The following is a 17,500-nucleotide window of genomic DNA, read 5'->3' on the forward strand; positions in this document are numbered from 1 at the left end:
GGACTTAAAGCTGCTTTAAGCGCCATAAGCATGTCCTCTGACTTCTGTCACCAATGTAAGTGAAGGAGGTTTGGAGCATTAAATCTGCACTAACATTTTTGTTTGCTGATTACACAGCCTTGAAGGGTCTATTTCACTGATAGCTATCTGCATGTTAAGGCAGTTGAGCCTGAGTACACAGTAAGAGAGCAGTGCTTGCAGCAGCTTTCAAGCGATGGCAGCAAGAGTGGCTTTGTTCCCCTGGGAGAACATACATGGGACAAAATAGTGCATTTACAGCAAGTCACTATGAATAACAGCATCTGGTAAGCTAATACGTAGCCCTGAGCCAAGCGATAAAGCCAGGGGGATGTGCACTCCACCACAGCAACGGCTGTCCTCCACTTCACATCTTCATTTTCAGGGCTTTGGGCGTGGGAGTGAAGGAGTGTCGGGATGAAAGCCTTTTCTCGGCGAGCGAGTGAGAGAGCTCGTCACACTCAGGCTGCTCCCGGTTTAAAAATATCTCCCTCGGCGTGTCGGATGAAGGGACCGGGTCAGAGTGGAGAGGGGGGGGGAGAGTCGAGCTTCCTTAACCCACTCCCAGACTTGGAGCGTGGAGCCGGTGAACTCCAGGGTCGGGAGGGGGGGGGATGTATGGGCATGATGTTGCCGTAAAAGGCCCTGGTGGCTTCTTTACCCGGCAGCTTCAATGAGGTCACACACACATGAAGGGCACAGGGAAATTCCATGGTGCTCTGAGCCACAGTCCCATTGGGGCACCACTCTGCACTGGTGTGGAGGTGGGGGAATGTGTTTGGGTGTTGGGCATGGGAAGCACATTAGCTCTTTATTTATTTGTCCCCAGCTCCTATCAACCAACGCCATTCCAGTGTTTCAACATCTTTCCCCTGTTTGCTTTGCCACTATCTCTATCCTCATCTTTCTCATTCCTCTCACTCTGTGTGATCTGACATCACTTCCTCCATCTTTACACTTGACACTCCTTTCCTGTCTCTCATGCATCTCTTTATCATCTCTCTATCATCCTTTCATTTTTTTTTCTTCTCATCTCTTTATCATCTCTCTATCATCCTTTCATTTTTTTTTCTTCTCATCTCTTTATCATCTCTCTATCATCCTTTCATTTTTTTTTCTTCTCATCTCTTTTTCATCATCCATAACTCGCTCCAACCCCCCCTTTCCTCATATTCGCTATTTAGTTTCTCTCTTCTCTTGGCAACTAGCCTCTCCTCTCCTCTCCCTCCTCCCTTTTTCTCCTTTACCTCTTTACTTCCCTCCTTCTCCTTCTTTCACCTCTCCTTCTTCCCCTCCTCTCCTCTCCTCTCCTCCCCCCTTCCCTCTCCCCCTCTCTCTCTCTCTCTCTCTCTCTCTCTCTCTCACCTGAGGCCTGCACCTCCATGATGTACTGGTGCAGGTCCTGGCCCTGCTGCATGACCTCGAAGGTCATGTTGTTCATGGCCAGCTTGCGCTCGGCGTGCCGCTGCAGCCGCTGCTCCACCTGGCCCAGCTCCTCCGTGCCCAGGTCACTGGCCTGCCGCAGCAGGTCCTCGTTCCACGCGTCCAGCTCCGCCGTCACCTGGGGAGAGGGGGATAGAGAAAAAGAGAGAGAGAGAGAGAGAGAGAGAGGAAGGAAGAGAGAGAGAGAAAAAGAGATAGAGAGAGACAGAGGGAGGGGGAGAGAGAGAGAGAGAGAGAAAAAGAGAGAGAGAGAAAGAGAGGGGAGGGGTAGAGAGAAAGAGAGAGAGAGGGAGGAAGAGAGAGAGAAAAAGAGATAGAGAGAGACAGAGGAAGGGGGAGAGAGAGAGAGAGAGAGGGCAGAAGATACAGCATCACACACCTGCGGTGCTCGGAGGCTGGGCATGCTCCCTCTTGAGTGTGTCCTTTTGTTCAGACCCCCACAGCTCAGGCAATTCACCTGCTCAATGAGGCGCGCAGGGTGCAGTGGTGTACGCGCGTGCTGTATGTATGTGGGCTTAATGTGGTGTGATCGGAGGTAGCCGAGGGTGAAATGCTTTATTCAAAACACAAAGAGCCATTATTGTAAGCTTCTGCTGAGGTCTGGACCACAATGAAAAAAAAAACAACAACAAGCAAAAAGTAGCTGGCTGTTGGCAAAAGAGACCCTATTTTTCCAGCGCAAACTAAAAAGCACCCTTTGTGTTTGTCTGTGTATTTGGCTGGCTGTGTGACTTTGAACTTCTCAGAGTGAATCACGGCTTTCATGGCTTCATGTTTTGTCACTTTCTTTTCTCTTGTTGTTTTTTTTTTTCTTTCTGCAGTGACTCCATCAGACAGATGAAGGTGAATCAGAGACGTGAGTTTCTCTGGAAAGGACGCGCGCGCTGCACAAAGAGCCAAGACAAGCTGGCATGACAAGTGCTCATTAGCGTAGCAGCTATCAATCAGTCGAGCGACACACAGCCGCCCCACAAACCCCAAAAAACAGCTCCCTAGCAACACTGGCTTATTTGGATAAGCCCCCTTACAGCAAAGGGCAGAAGCAAGCTCCGCTACCTCTGACACACACATCTGTCCTTTTCCCCTCCTACACACACACACACACACACACACACACACACACACACACACACACACACACACACACACACACACACACACACAAACACACACACACACACGCACGCCACCTGAGCCCCAATCTCCGTTTCCCCAGGGGAAGCCCCTTCATCCCTCCTTTTCTCGGTCCCCCTCCTCTCTTTCCTCCGTCTGTCTTCACCTCTGCGTCTTCTTTCAAACACCCCCAGCCCACACACACACACACACACACACACACACACACACACACACACACACACACACACACACACAGAAGGAAAAAAGAGAAAGAGAGAGAAAGAGACACAAACACACACACGCACACGAGGAAAGACAGAGAGAGAGAAAGAGAGAGAGACACAAGGAAAGAGAGACAGAGAGAGAGAGACACACACACACACACACAAGGAAAGAGAGAGATAGAGAGAGACACACAAGAAAAGAAAGAGAGACAGAGAGAGAGACACACACACACACACCCACACACACACACACAAGAAAAGAGAGAGAGAGAGGAAGAGAGAGAGACACACACACACAAATGTGTTTCCTACTCCTGCTGTCTTTCTGGATTTCTTTTTTCTTTCATTTCTTAAAACCTCGTTGTGTTTATTGATCTCAGGACTCCCCTGACGTTGACAAAGCTTTCCATTGAGATGAAGATCCCACCCTGATGACTTGAGCAAACAACAACAGAAAGCACATGAACGCATAATCTTTCCCTGCAGCCTTTGAGTTCTAGCCTTTCATCATTCCCTTTCCCTGTCCTTCTCCCTCTCTCTCTCCTCCCTCTCCCTCTTTCTCTCTCTATCCTCCCTCTACTCCCTCTCTCTCTCCTTCCTCTCTTTCTTTCTCTCTATCCATGCTCCACCATTATGTAGAGAGGACAAAGCGCCAATGCTGTGCTTGAAGATACAGATGCAAGACATGCTGACCTCTCTCGGTCTGTCTATCACACACTCCCTCCTTCCCTCTCTCTCTCTCTCTCTCTCTCTCTCTCTCTTTCTTTCTTCCATCCCTCTCTTTCTCTCTCCTTGCTTCCTGTCTCTGTGCCTCACCTCGATGGTGTACTGCTCAAAGATGCGCAGCTGGAGGAAGATGTCCAGTTTGATCTTGCGTTCGTGGAACAGCTCCTCCATCTGGCCCTGAGCCTCGTCCAGCTGCTGCAGCACGCTCTCGATGTGGGCGATGGAGCTGTTGTGGGGCATCTTGTTACTGGTCATGGCCGAGTCCCTGTCGCACAGCAGACCGATGGACAAAGGGCAAAGATTCAGAGGAGACAAGCACATTCAAGCACTTAATCTATGTCACAGGAAAAACTGGCATGGATCAATAACAACAAAGCTATTCTATTCAATTCAATTCAATCCAATCAATAGGCATTACTGTATTAAAAATGTAATAAAGCATGACATCCACTTATGCCAACCGCTTTATATTTAGATGAATTAGATGTTCAATGCTCCAACTGCACAGCAATACATGCATCATCTTAGGTCAGAAGTCTTCTGCTTGTAATGTGTAATGCACTGAATCTAATACATGCATTTTATTACTCCTCGGTAACTGACCATACATGACACCAGTGAGCATAAGTTCTGACCTCTGACCCTGCCTCCCGAAGCCGCGTGTGTGAACCATAAAACAGCTGATTGCTTTTGATGACTGTAGTGGGAGCGTATAGCTATCTCCACCACATAGGGAGTCTCTGTCAGCCTGGCACACTTGCTCCAGCGTTGGGTGTCAAATTTAGACCGAACGCGCAGACAAGACATTAGACACAGTGACTACTCCAAAAAAACAGCCGTACGTGTGGAGCAGAGGCAAATTACTCGGCTCGCATTTGAGGGTACATGACTGAGTTCGTTTCAGTGCATTAAACGGAGGTGCCACTTTGCATTGGAGCCAGACAGCGTTAGAAAAAGAGCGTTTTGAACCACTAATTCCCTCTTCACTACAGGAGCGCAGCTTCACTTCTTATAAATGTTGTCTAAAATTACCCGCCTCGTCTTGGCACGCACAACTCTCGGCCTCCCTGCTGCTTTACTTCCGGACTTCCTGGGCACGTTACAAACACCCCACGTTCCCTGATCTCTTCTTATGCCGCCCTAAACTCTTTATGGCGGGAGCTGTTAGTAAACCGCTCTATCCGGCAGCTTATGCCTGCATGGCAGTTAGCAACTCGCTGGGCCTAGTTAATCCTCCATGCAGCCTCGGTGCTCTCTGTGGTGGTGGGGGCCGAGTGGCCCTGGCTCACCTGAGCTGCTGGATGAGGTCCTCCCCTTCCTTGATGACGTTGAGCGTGGCCTCCAGTGTGGCCGTCTGCTGCTGCTGGAACTGCTTGATGAGCTCCTGCACCGAGTCCACTGAGTCGGAGCACACCTCCTCCAGCAGCTCCTTCTGCAGGTCCTCCATCCACGTCCACAGCTGGGCAGAGAGAGAGGGAGGAGGGAGAAAGAAAGAATGAAAGAAAAAAAGAGAGAAAGAAAGAGAGAGGCAGAGAGAGGTAAGGAGAGAGGGTAAACATTTACATGTATGTATACAGTATGGAACACATACACTTGAACACATACACATATGCACTCAAAAACAAAGCCCCCCCTACATACACAGACACACACGTTTCACATTTATTTATTTCTTACCAGTTGACAAGTTTCATAATAGCTGTCAACAAGTCGACTTGTTGGTGGCAACATTGCCAACATGACAACTAGTTGATAAAACCCTTACAGTAATACACACACACACATACACACTCACACATACACACACACACACACACACACACACACACATGCACAGCAGCTCCTCAGTACTGTTTGTGTTCATTGTAACAGCTGTGATGGTGTTAACAGAGTGAAAATAGAGATGCTGAAAGATCATCAGCATTACATTCACAGTCACACTGTGTTGGTTTATAAAGGCCTCGGGAGACAACTGTACCCTCACCCACTTAAATGGAATATGAACATGAGACACCATTTTAATTAACACGCCAGGATTGTGGTGTGCATGTGTGTGTGCATGTGTGCGTGTGTGTGGCTACATTAGGCCAATGCACACTCCCTCTATTTGGGCTGTGTCACAGTAAGTGAGTCCCAATGGATTTGATAAATCAGAAACAACTCTGTAAGACTAGCTAAAACATACCGGCAGTTGCTGTAAAGTTAAGAGGATTAGTGGAGAGTGATTTTAGAAACGTTCAACTCAAATAAGAGCGGAGATCTCGCACGTACCCAGTAGTTGCCCCATCTAAAACATACATTCAGCAGTTTGAGCAATCAGTATTCTCATTATCTAAATAATTAATGACAAAACTGACCATGGCTTTAATATTTCATCCGAGCGCACCGGACCTTGAATACACAATACTCCGAGCGACTGAATCAAAACTGCAGCAAATTGGCTGTGGGCGCTGCGTGCCATCCTCATCTTCATTTCAGCACTAGCCTCACGCAAGCCCAGAGACTCTGCCCAAGTCAGCAAGCAGCCAGCGGGGTTTAAGAGCCTTCACATGCATCACCTACCAGCTCCTCAAAGGGAAGGTGGATGGATACAGCATATAGCTTTTAGGATGACATGTGATACACTTCCATTAGACGGCATCATTTGAGGTGTATTGGAGGTCAGAGGGTAACTCCAATATGTTAAATTATGTTCACTGCAGCACTGAAGCATTAGATGAAGTCAAGAGTGTAATATAATATTAAGCATGGTGAGCTTTCCTGACCTGAGATACAGTCTCATTAGACTGCTTTACACGAGTCATAGTCTAGGACACAGGACAGTTTCAAACTTGTTCTTTACATTACATTACATTACATTACATTTAGCAGACACTTCTTGACCAAAGTGACTTACATATGTCAGCTATATTACAAGGGATCACATTGTCCCCGGAGCAACTTGGAGTTAAGTGCCTTGCTCAAGGGCACAGCGGTGGAAGCCGGGAATTGAACCGACAACTTTCAGGCTACTGCACGCTAGCCCAGCTCCTTAACCACTACACTTGTTCTAGCTTTTTGCTTATTGAATATGCACAAAGCATCACTAAATCCACTGAAGCAAAAGATGCAAAGTGCACCACTGCATCCACTGAAGCCAAGAATCCTCATAGTCATAAGTAATATCAAATAGCTTAGCAATATTATAGCTGTCAGACCATAAAAGCACTATCTGCAGCTACTGTAGGGTCACAGACACAGACAACGTCCAAGCAAAAATAGGCATGGAAAATGCACTCATGCGTGCATGCATTATACACATGCATTTTCTTTCCATGGAAAGAAAGTAACTGACTGACCAAAGATGCTTAAGGAGTCTGACGTGTGCTGTCTAATAAGTGTTCCCTTATCAAAACGAAAACTCAATTTCCATGACTGGCAGATCATTCAAAGACACTAATTAATTATTTCCACGGAGAGCTATTAAGGCGCCCTGTTTATCGCTAGCAGCCTTATTTGCAATGCAATATTGATAACACTGAGCTGGACAGAGATCAAATCACCACAGAAGTTAAATCATTTAATCTGATTAAAGAATTAAGAAGTCATTATCACAAGCCGTGAAACTATTTCGGGAGCTTCAACAAGCCTCCCAAGTTACCAAGTCAACAAAGATACAACGTAAGAACACTGTGGATGTGCAAATTGAGATGTGTGACATTCAAATGTCAGTAAAGAAGAACTGAGATGCTTGTCTTCCACTCATCTAAGATCTGGGGAGTTAGGAGCTGGGGAGTTAGGTTGCTGTACTATTTGTATCCATCACTGAGCTACATCCAATCACCTCACCTCATCACTCGAGAGCTCTCTACAGGCTTGCTCTGTTGGTCCACCTCTTGACTTCGTGGAGCTTCTACAAGCTAGTTAGCACAACAGCAAAACTCCTACAACAGAAGAAGAACCCCTACAACATTTGATGAATAAGTGCGCTTGAGATCCATTCCTTCCCTTTCACCAAAGGGTTAACGCATTTATAAAGTGCCACAGCGTTGCCATTTCCCTGGTTCCCATAGTAACCACTCTCCCTTCTACCTCTGAGCATGCTCAGAATTAAAAGCCTGTGTCATTTCTATAGCTGTCAGACTCCCACCACAATGTGTGTCTCTGTCTCACACACACACACACACACACACACACACACAGACAAATCTGGAGATCTGCATGACACAGATTTGGACATAAGTCTCGAACCAGACATAGTCGACGAGCAGAATACACAATGAAAGCAGCCAGCATTAATCCCCTGTGGGGAGGAGTGCATGTTGCAGAGGACTGCAGGCATGTGAACATCCATCTCTATCCAGCTCTCCTTCAGAGGGCTAATGAATCCCCCCGACTGTCAGCCCACAGATCCTCCACCCCCCACTCCCATAGATTCCTTTCCTATCTACACAGCACATCAACGCCGGCTTTCTTTTCTCTCTTTAAGCCCAATGCGACCGGTTGTCCAGAGACCTTGTTGCTGTGAATGGGCTAAATTGGCAAATGGGAGCCGACAATCTAACAACAATCTCACAGGTGTGGGAGTGTGACACGCACACGTCCACTCTGATTAACGCTCGGTGGGTGACCGCAGGGTGAGAAGGTAGTTTGGGGAACTTTGCGATGTTTGCCAAAGCCAAAACAGCGGTGTGATGGATCGCGGAGGGGCCGTCCAAATAAGCCTATGCTCTTTCTCAGTGACTTCTTGTATATGTAACGCAGGGAGACAGTTGCTGTAGAAACATAAAGACATGTTATTGAATAGGCTGACCGATGAGGAAAGGACTGAGATTGCCTAGGCCTGTAGAGAAAGAAATGGCGTGAGAAAGAAAGAGAGAAGTAGACAGAGGGATAGAGAGAGAGAGAGATAGAGAGAGAGAGAGGGAGAGAGAGAGAGCGCAACCCTGGGCAGTGAGTCAAATTCGACTATTGCACAGAGCAGCAGTGCTCGAGCCGTTCCGTGTGTGTGTGTGTGTGCACGGTCCCTCCCATATGGTCCTGTTGAGGAGAGGGAGGGCACGGGCGGAAAGGGCCCAGGAGGGAATACGTGCTGAAGAGTCAGTTTTCTGTGAAATCCATCTCCAAACGGAGAACTCCCCTCCACTACACGCAACGCAGGAAGCACCACTGGTCATCTGTGTCCCACCCAACACAACGCTCTGACCAGTACAAGTGCATTAATACATTAACGTACAAACGCTGAGCTCTTTTCTGTGAGCTTGCTGCTGTTCCACAGCACTGGTACGACATTCAGGATCTGATAAGGAGTTTTTCAGCCCATTAGCCAGTCTCTCACATCCTAAAGAGCTACACCACTGCACATCTGGCAGACAGAGATGGGGTGGGGGGTTAAAGAGGGATGGAGAGAGAGAGAGAGAGAGAGAGAGAGAGAGAGAGAGAGAGAGAGAGAGGTTTAGATGGACAGAGAATGAGAGAGTGAGAGGGAGAGTAAGAGGGAAAGATGTGGTGGTAACAGAGGAGATAAAAGGATGGATGGGAAAGGGGTGACTGCCAAATCTCATCTCTGACTACCCCTCCTTCCTTCCTTCTTTCTTTCCTTGTTTTCCTTCCTTTCCTCGACCGGCGGTGCCGTCCAAGCGGGCGTCCACTCTGCGGAGCGTGGCGCAGACGTGAGCGAAGAAGTCTCCTCGGCGAAACCGCTCGGCAGAATGCAAATAGCCCTCTTCCTGCACACGCAGCAAACCGGAGCCTTCTCTTAGCCTAATTGCCGCTTCATGTCCGTCCAGCATAAAGTATATTAAACGACGATCAATATGACGATAAAACCATACCCTCTCATGCGGTGGTCTGGGTGGGCGGCAGAGAAGGAAAATAAGATTGTTGAAAGACGGAGAAAAACAGGTTATTATATGGCCATCTATGTTACATTATTGGCCATTTTCAGTGAGCGTGGAGCCCCATTCGGTTGTAGAACGTCGACCCTGACGAGATCAGACTTTAGAGCGAGCCACGTCTCTATTTGAGAGGCCTTGCTGAGAAAGAGAGAGAGAGAGAGAGAGAGAGAGAAAGAAAGAGGGAGCAGATGCCAGAGAGCATCAGTCACCCGCTGAGCAAACTGGAACTGGCTCGGAGTAGGCCGGACCGCTAGGCTCGCCTACCGTCGGCAGAATGGAGTGAAATTTTTCCTTGACAGACAGCTTTCAGCCCTAGAGACCCTTGCCTCCCCCCCATCCCAGCACGAAGGCCAACCAACTGGCCGGAAAGGCAGCCAGTCTCTCGTCCCCAGAGACCCCCGTGGCGCAGCAGACCTGGTAAGTCTGCTCTCACCCTGCCTCCTGGAACGCCGGCGCTCCCCTCCGCTGGGCTCTTTTATTGTTCCTGCTGTTGTTCCTGAGCATTGTTACACGCCAGAACCTGCCAGAATGTACTGAAGTGGGCTCACATTTGATATACCGGCTGACACTCTTCCAGCTCCAAGTGTTCAAATATCTCCTGAATCACACCGGTTTCCAAATCTGTCCTTTCCATCCACAGGGTGGCCGAGGAAAGGAAGAGGGTAGTGTGTGTGTGTGTGTGTGTGTGTGTGTGTGTGTGTGTGTTTGTGTGTGTGTGGCTGTCTCGCCTGGAGTGACCCGCATCTCATTTACGGCCCACGTCCGTCTCCTATGGTTCCCACCACTTCCCCCATCACTCCCCCCCACTACACACACACACACACACACACACACACACACACACACACACACAGACCCAGCTCCAACACCGATCCCTGGATAAGTCGGCGGGGCTGCTGGCGGCGGCGTGGAGCGGTGAGTGGCGTGGAGCGCGGCCTAAGCAGTTTAGCATATTTATCGCACGACGCCGCGCCAGAGTCTGCGGCTGAGCTGATCTCCAACCAGCTGAAAATGAAAGAGGAGCGCGGCAGCCGCTTGGCAGCCAGCGGAGAGTGGGTGTTAAAACAAATAAAAGGTGAAGTAACGGCACCGATCGAAGCACGCACACACACACACACACACACACACACACACACACACTCACACACACACACACACACACACACACACACACACACACACACACACACTCACATACACATACACACACACACGAATGCAAACTACAAACCAAATTATGAAACTCCTCTGTCTTTACTCCATGTACTGTAACACCCTGATAGCCTGCCTGTTCTCTAACTACTGCACACCACAGCAGCACTGTGGCTTCCCCACACAATAAAACCGTGCTTAGTGGGCACGTCTAACATTCACACAGAGCCCACACTATTTGTTGATGGCTTTCAAGGCAGCTGGGCTGTTAGAGCCACATTCGCCAGGCCGCTCTAATACATCACTGGGACTGCATCGCAAACGACGTCTCCATTAGGGCTGAAGGCAGCGAAACAAATGCTCAACTAGATCAAGAGTTTGGGAGATGGATGGGCCTATCCAAACAACATGACATATCTACTCTATTTTTTGGGGGAAGCTTGTGTGTGTGTGAGTGTGTGTGTGTGTGTGTGGGGGGGGGGGGGGGGGGGGGTAATGGTGATTGCAGGAGCTGGCAGGGTCCGTGTGTGTGGAGCAGAGATGGAGAGATCAGAGGGACAGCATCAGAGAAGAGTCATCACACTGACCAGATTACACAAGCGCTTTTAAATCTCCTCCCAATCCCCCCCACCCCGCCCCCCCAGAGGAGGCTCACAGGCCCCCCTCATTAAGAGCAATGAGCTTAGAGGAAAGGAGGACAGAGTCATGGAGAGAGAGAGAGAGAGAGAGAGAGAGAGAGAGAGAGAGAGAGGTGTGCTAGGAGATGTGTGATTTGTCAATGTGACAGAGGTACCATACACGCACACGCACACACACACACACACACACACACACACACACACAATCACACACACACACACACACACACACACACACACACACACACACACACACACACACACACACACACACACACACACACAGGGTCTCTCTCTCATCAGAGAGCACACTGATGAAATTGTTACAAGGCAGAAGGCAGACGAGTGAAGGTCAAAGTGTCAGATCCCAAGAAGTGTGTGTCTGTAGAAATCCCACATCAAAAGACATACTTTCCCTGTGTGTGTGTGTGTGTGTGTGTGTGTGTGTGTGTGTGTGTGTGTGTGTGTGTGTGAGTGAGTGTGTGCATGTGTGTGTGAGTGCATGTGTGTGTGTGCACATGTGTGCGAGTGTGTGTGTGTGTGTGTGTGTGTGTGTGTCCTCGTGTGTCGGCGGCAGAAGATCCCAGCGTGTGCCACTGAGGAGCACGTCAGAGCAGACGCTCGGTGTGTGTCTGCACACATTCCCACATCTGGCACGGATCAGGCTGCGCTAACTAGAGCAAAGCATCCCGGCATACCTCACTAATCTCAGGGTGATCCTCTCTGAATGACTGGTATGCTTCCCTCTGCGCCCATTCCACTGCGAGCACAGACCCCATGCAGGCACTGAAGCCTGGAGCACTCGGTACTGCCGCACATTTCTCTACCCAACGTAGCATCTCTATGACTCCCACTACAGCAGTGGAACAGCTCTATTACTGCATGTGCACAATTCACACCATTCATCAACTCTGAGAATGCATGATGTGTGCAGAGCAAGACGCATGATGGGGTGAACCTATGCAGCTGTTGGAGCCAGATAAGTCTAGCTGTTAAGAACTTTAACTGACTGCAGCTGTACTGTTAATGGTTTTAGTTTGCAAATCAATTCAGTTCAATTCAATTCAATTCAATTCAATTCAATTCAATTCAATACAATACAATTCAGTGCAGTATAGCGCAATGCAATGTAATGTAATGTAATTCTATTCTATTCAATTCAGTTCAATTCAATTTAATATTTTCTGGTCGACTGCTATTATCAACATGGCCTTTTCACATCACACTTCATAAAGAAATGCAGTTGAATTCAGTTCATTTCCTTTAGTTCATCTGCTGCTAGCACACTGGGCATTTTACCTTATCCTTCACAAAGAGAAGAAAACTGGTCCAGCGTAGGTGCAGAAGGAGAGTTGGAGCCCTGAGCAGAAGAATGGTGTGTGTATGTGTGTGTGTGTGTGTGTGTGTGTGTGTGTGTGTGTGTGTGTGCGCTTACCTCTTTAGTGTGGGTGTGAAAGGAGACGGACATGTCGAGCAGCAGCTTCCTCTGCTCCACTCTCCTGACAAAGTCTTGGATTCGAACCTCCAGGTGCCGCGCCGCCTTGTAGATCTCCTCCGGGTCGCATTCACCGGTCTGCGCCAGCTGCTCCGCCGCCTCCAGCAGCTTGTCCGCGTTGGTGTAGGTGTTCTGTTCCGAAGAGAGGAAACAAAAAAAAAACAAAAAAAAAGGAGAAGGTGAGAAGGTGAGAGAGTTGCAGCTAGACGTGAAGAAACTCCAGTTCAGTCCAGGTGTCCAGGTGTCAGATCTCAGACGGCAGGACACTGAACTAGCCAACACTGACCCACACTGACTGCTCTCTCTCTTGTCTGTCTGCCTGTTGTGGACACTCTATGCCGACTGCAATCACTCGCCGGCTGTTTGACTTGTGCCGGCCTCGCCCGAGTGCCTAAAAAACAATTCCATTATGAGCATGCGGCAGGGCCATCTGCGAGCGGGAGCAGGAGTAAGGGGCAAATCCCTGCGCGCTAATCCCAGCAGCTGGCAGCGAGAAGTGTTGTCTCTGGACACAGCTCGACCAAAGTCACTAGAGCAGCATTCGACCCACTGCCTCTTTCTCTCTCTCTCTCTCTCTCTCTCTCTCTCGTGCTCCTCAGTGAGATTACTTCTGTGGCGCGGCACATGCGAGTGTGCCTGGACTGACGACCTCCTGACCCGACCCGCAAAGGTCATCAGTGGAGAAAGTTCACTGGGGTTTTCTAACAACAGCGACCCCCCTCCCTACCCATCATTTCCTGCGGCTGGATTTGCAAGGGCAAGATCTGAAGCAGGCCTTAAACCTGGCCCGAGTCTTGAAAGAGTCTTAGACCTTGAAGGCATCTTAATGACCTGACTGCAATTAAAGTCCTATCCACTCAGTGCCGGTGGCTAAGCATTCCACCAACACCCATTTACACCACAGCCTACATCTAATCTTTGATTATCCACAGCTAAGCTCTGTTTTGTTAATCGGAGAAGTTTAAGTCCGCTTTCTTTCCCTGAAATAGCCAAATCCACCCCCCCCCCAAAAAAAAAAACACGAGTCGCATTAATTCACACCACTGACCCTCTTAAATCCATTTGCTGGGTGACTGTGCCGTGTCAAAAACATCAGCCCCTGCAAATGAATGCTGCTCTTCAACTTTGGATCCCAGAGATCAATGTTGTTGCACTGTTTACTGAACACAATATTGCCTCCTTGGCCACTGTGGGATCATTTCATTTCATAAGCGCTTATCCCCTTCTCTGTTTCATATCTGCATGAGCCCAGGGGCTCATAGCAGTGTGCCTCTAAGATCTGACCCAAATCTCATTTGAGGCTATTGACTAGCGGGGGATCACTGTATCCATACAGCAGAAGACAATGCAGGGGTCGGGGCAGGCGATGAATAGGCTGGCTCGGAATCCTCTCAGCGGGATTAAGGGGAAGTGGGATGCGGCGATCGAGCGCTGGATCCTATTGATGGGAAGCTCATGTTGACCTGACAGACTCTCCTTTACTTTGATGGATGGAGAGAAAGACAGAGAGAGAGAACATGACAGAGAGAAAGAGAGAATGAGGGAGAGAGATAAAGAGAGAAATAGAGAGAGATAGAGAGATAGAGAGAGAGAGAGAGAGAGAGAGAGAGAGAGAGAGAGAGAGAGAGAGAGAATGGTTGGGTGGCCTATGGTGTTTCTGGACAAAGTTCTGCATTCTTCCCTTCGTATTCATTCAGTAGTGCTCTTCACTCACAGACATACACACACACACACACACACACACACACACACACACACACACACACAGGCACACACACACACACACACACACACACACACACACACACACAGGCACACACACACACACACACACACACACACACACACACACACACACACACACACACATACTGTAAGCACAAGCTCCCACACAGAGCTCTGGCTCTAATCCACCTCCCGGCAGCCCATCCTTAAAAACCCAGAGCTTTCATCCCAACAGGAGAGCCCCCACACATTCCCCCACCCTCCCTCCCTCTCTCCCCTCTAGGTGCGGAGCGATCAATATCTACATTCAGGCCGCTCCCGTTCTCCTGGATCCAGGACAGGAGAGCAGAGAAGAGAACAGAGAGAGGTGTGTTTGTTTGGGTAAACACCGCACCGCGCCGCGCCGCACCGCACCGCACCGCTCTTTGCAACCCCCTTGGCTTCGACGGCTCGCGTTCCAGGTCCTGCCGAGGGGAGCCTTGCATGGACGAGGCTCGCTCGCTCACGAGCCAGATGCCAGAAACACAAGCTGCACCTATCTCTCTCTCTCTCTCTCTCTCTCTCTCTCTCTCTCTCTCTCTCTCTCTCTCTCTCTCTCTCTCCACCCATTAAAGGCGGCCGAAGCCAAGACAAATCCCCATTGCGTGTCCGGTCGGCTCGGTGCGTTTGAGGCCTCGAAGACATGTCAGCGAACTTGAGCCTTTTGTGTCATTCAAGCTGTTTTCAGGGAGGTTATCACCAGAGACGGTCCAAAGCAGTGAGCTCTAATCTTAGGCTTGTTCCAACCACCACTGTGATAATTAGGGTCTCCCGATGTTTGATTAGAGGAAGGCAATCCAGGAAAGTTCTCTCTTGTCTTCGCAGCCATTTTGTTTTGGCTAATCTGTGGCAAGAGTAATGGAATTCAAAGAATACCAGCACTGGTCCATAATACATCTCAACGAGAGACACAGAAACAGCTTATCGTCTTAGTCTAAACCTACAGTTAACTGACATTTTGTTTCTGAGCGTCATTTTTCTTTTCCCGGACGTAAATGATGCATTAAGCCTGTCAATTAAAACAGATTTATTGGAACTGAAGATGCTTGCGAGACGCTATCACTCAGAGGGGGAGCCTCATTTATCCTCAGATGCAGTGATCTAGCAGAGAAGAGTTATGCTCCTCGGGGGGGGGGTTAAGGAAGGGTGGGGGTGGTGGTGGAGCCATGCTGCTCCGACTCCCCCCGTCAGTCCTGAAGACTCCTCCACCTCCACTGATGGCTCCAGCACCGCATCACCCGCATCAGGTAAATCGATCACAACACAGATTCCTGCAGTGTCTCTACAATGCCAGGATTAGCATGCCTTGCAGCAGCAGCAGCATGCAAGCATTAGCTATGACAGTTGTGTTATGGATTATCTTATTACCCATAAACCCTACCAAATTCCTTACTTAGATAGAGATGCATTAGATATGGTGCATCTCTGTTTCACCACTTTGTGCTCTACTACATGTAGACGACCATCACTACATAACAGCCGCTCATGGTATATACTTTCCAAAAATCATAGTCCTGCAGTGGTCTCTCTCTCTATGGTAAATTTCCTTTTACAGCAGCCTTGTCCATGACGGATACTGCAGGCATAAGTGTCTTTCCAGAGGAGCCGATATCCAGGCTGTTCCAGAACAGGGCCCCGCTTGTTTGGCCTTCCTTTTATACTCGCGCGGAACGCAGCAACAATTTGCTGCAGAGAAAAAAAGAAAAGAAAAAAAAAAAAACGAAAAAAAAGAAAAAAAAAACGAGACAGTTCTGCCAAACGCCATAAAACCCCGTCAGTTAAAATGAAAAAGTTTGAAAGCCCACGGCCTGGCATTCAGCAACTGCTCTTTGGGAAATGTTTGCACTCATACACTCGTTTCAATCACCTAGCCAGGGCTTACAAGGAACTATAATGAACAGTAAATCTGGGCATTTTAGTACGTATCATTGACGCTCACACCAAACAACGGCCGTATCTACCATCATAAAAGTCAGCCATCTGTGAACACGCTCTGATACAAACGCAAGCAATGTAAGAGAGTAAAAAACACAATCGACCAATGATTCACTGTGGAGAAACAACAGACTCTGACAAAGCTATCGAGCACAAACTGAACGGCCTTTATTCCGCCACTGTGCAGTTCACTGGCTCCATCTGTTGCTCTGGCAGGTATTAGCGAGTTCTCTAAAAAAGCGAATCGCACGGCGGTGTGTGTATTACCCACTACAGACACACACACACGCACGCACACACGCACACACACACACACACACACACACACACACACACACACACACACACACATCACTCAGAGAGCACAGCACTGCGCAGCACAGCGGAGCACGCCCACACCTATTACCACACAACAACCTGTCTCTCCACGGCTCGTTAGGTTCGATGAGAGATCTGAGAGCTTCTCAAGGTAGCTAAAATAAACAGCTTCTGAAGGGGGAAGTACGTTCTGCGGGTAGACAGAAATGAGTGGTTGCAGACGGGGGAATGTTAATGCATTCGCACAAAGACAGAACTCCAAGCTTGGGGTAAATCACACCAAGGAAGGAGGATGACTAAACATGAATCACTATAATTGCTCAGAGATGATTTCCAACTATTCTTCACGGCAAATGTGGCAGCGAACAAATCTCTTATGTGCATTATTGAGAAATGTTTTAATGTGTTAGATTTATGATGCTGCTACTGTACCTGGGCCACCTCCTCAAAGTCGTCATGGCGTTTCTGCAGTGCTCGGGCACGATGGAGAGACTTGCCCACACCGGTATGTTTACTGAGGAAGGCCTCGCCATGGTTCTCAATCCAGTCCAACACCTGAGGGAAAGGCAAACACACAGACAGACAGACAGACAGACACACACACACACACACACACACACACAGTGTTAAACAATGACAGAGCCATACAGAGAGTCATACAAATACACACACACACACATACACACTTCTTTTTGGCACTCTGACATTGCTGTAGGGACCTGTCATCATTGTCACTCTGTCACAGCACATTGAGCGTGCAGTCCATCTCCCACAGCAATGAGAGAATTACAGTCT

General features: G+C 48.7%; 1 protein-coding gene across 2 annotated transcripts in view; it reads right to left on the reverse strand.

The window, feature by feature from the left end:
- kalrna (kalirin RhoGEF kinase a) overlaps nt 1-17,500 on the reverse strand; it is a 150,310-nt gene that overhangs the window by 54,146 nt on the left and 78,664 nt on the right. For both annotated transcript variants that reach the window (XM_042068980.1, XM_042068981.1), the window contains exons 11-15: nt 17,138-17,260; nt 12,629-12,820; nt 4,817-4,986; nt 3,618-3,792; nt 1,384-1,579 (exon numbers count right to left, since the gene is read on the reverse strand). In XM_042068980.1, coding sequence (XP_041924914.1) covers nt 1,384-1,579; nt 3,618-3,792; nt 4,817-4,986; nt 12,629-12,820; nt 17,138-17,260 — 856 coding nt within the window. The remainder of the gene's footprint in view (nt 1-1,383; nt 1,580-3,617; nt 3,793-4,816; nt 4,987-12,628; nt 12,821-17,137; nt 17,261-17,500) is intronic.

The sequence above is a fragment of the Alosa sapidissima genome, chromosome 2 (genome assembly GCF_018492685.1).
Source record: "Alosa sapidissima isolate fAloSap1 chromosome 2, fAloSap1.pri, whole genome shotgun sequence".
NCBI lineage: Eukaryota > Metazoa > Chordata > Actinopteri > Clupeiformes > Clupeidae > Alosa > Alosa sapidissima.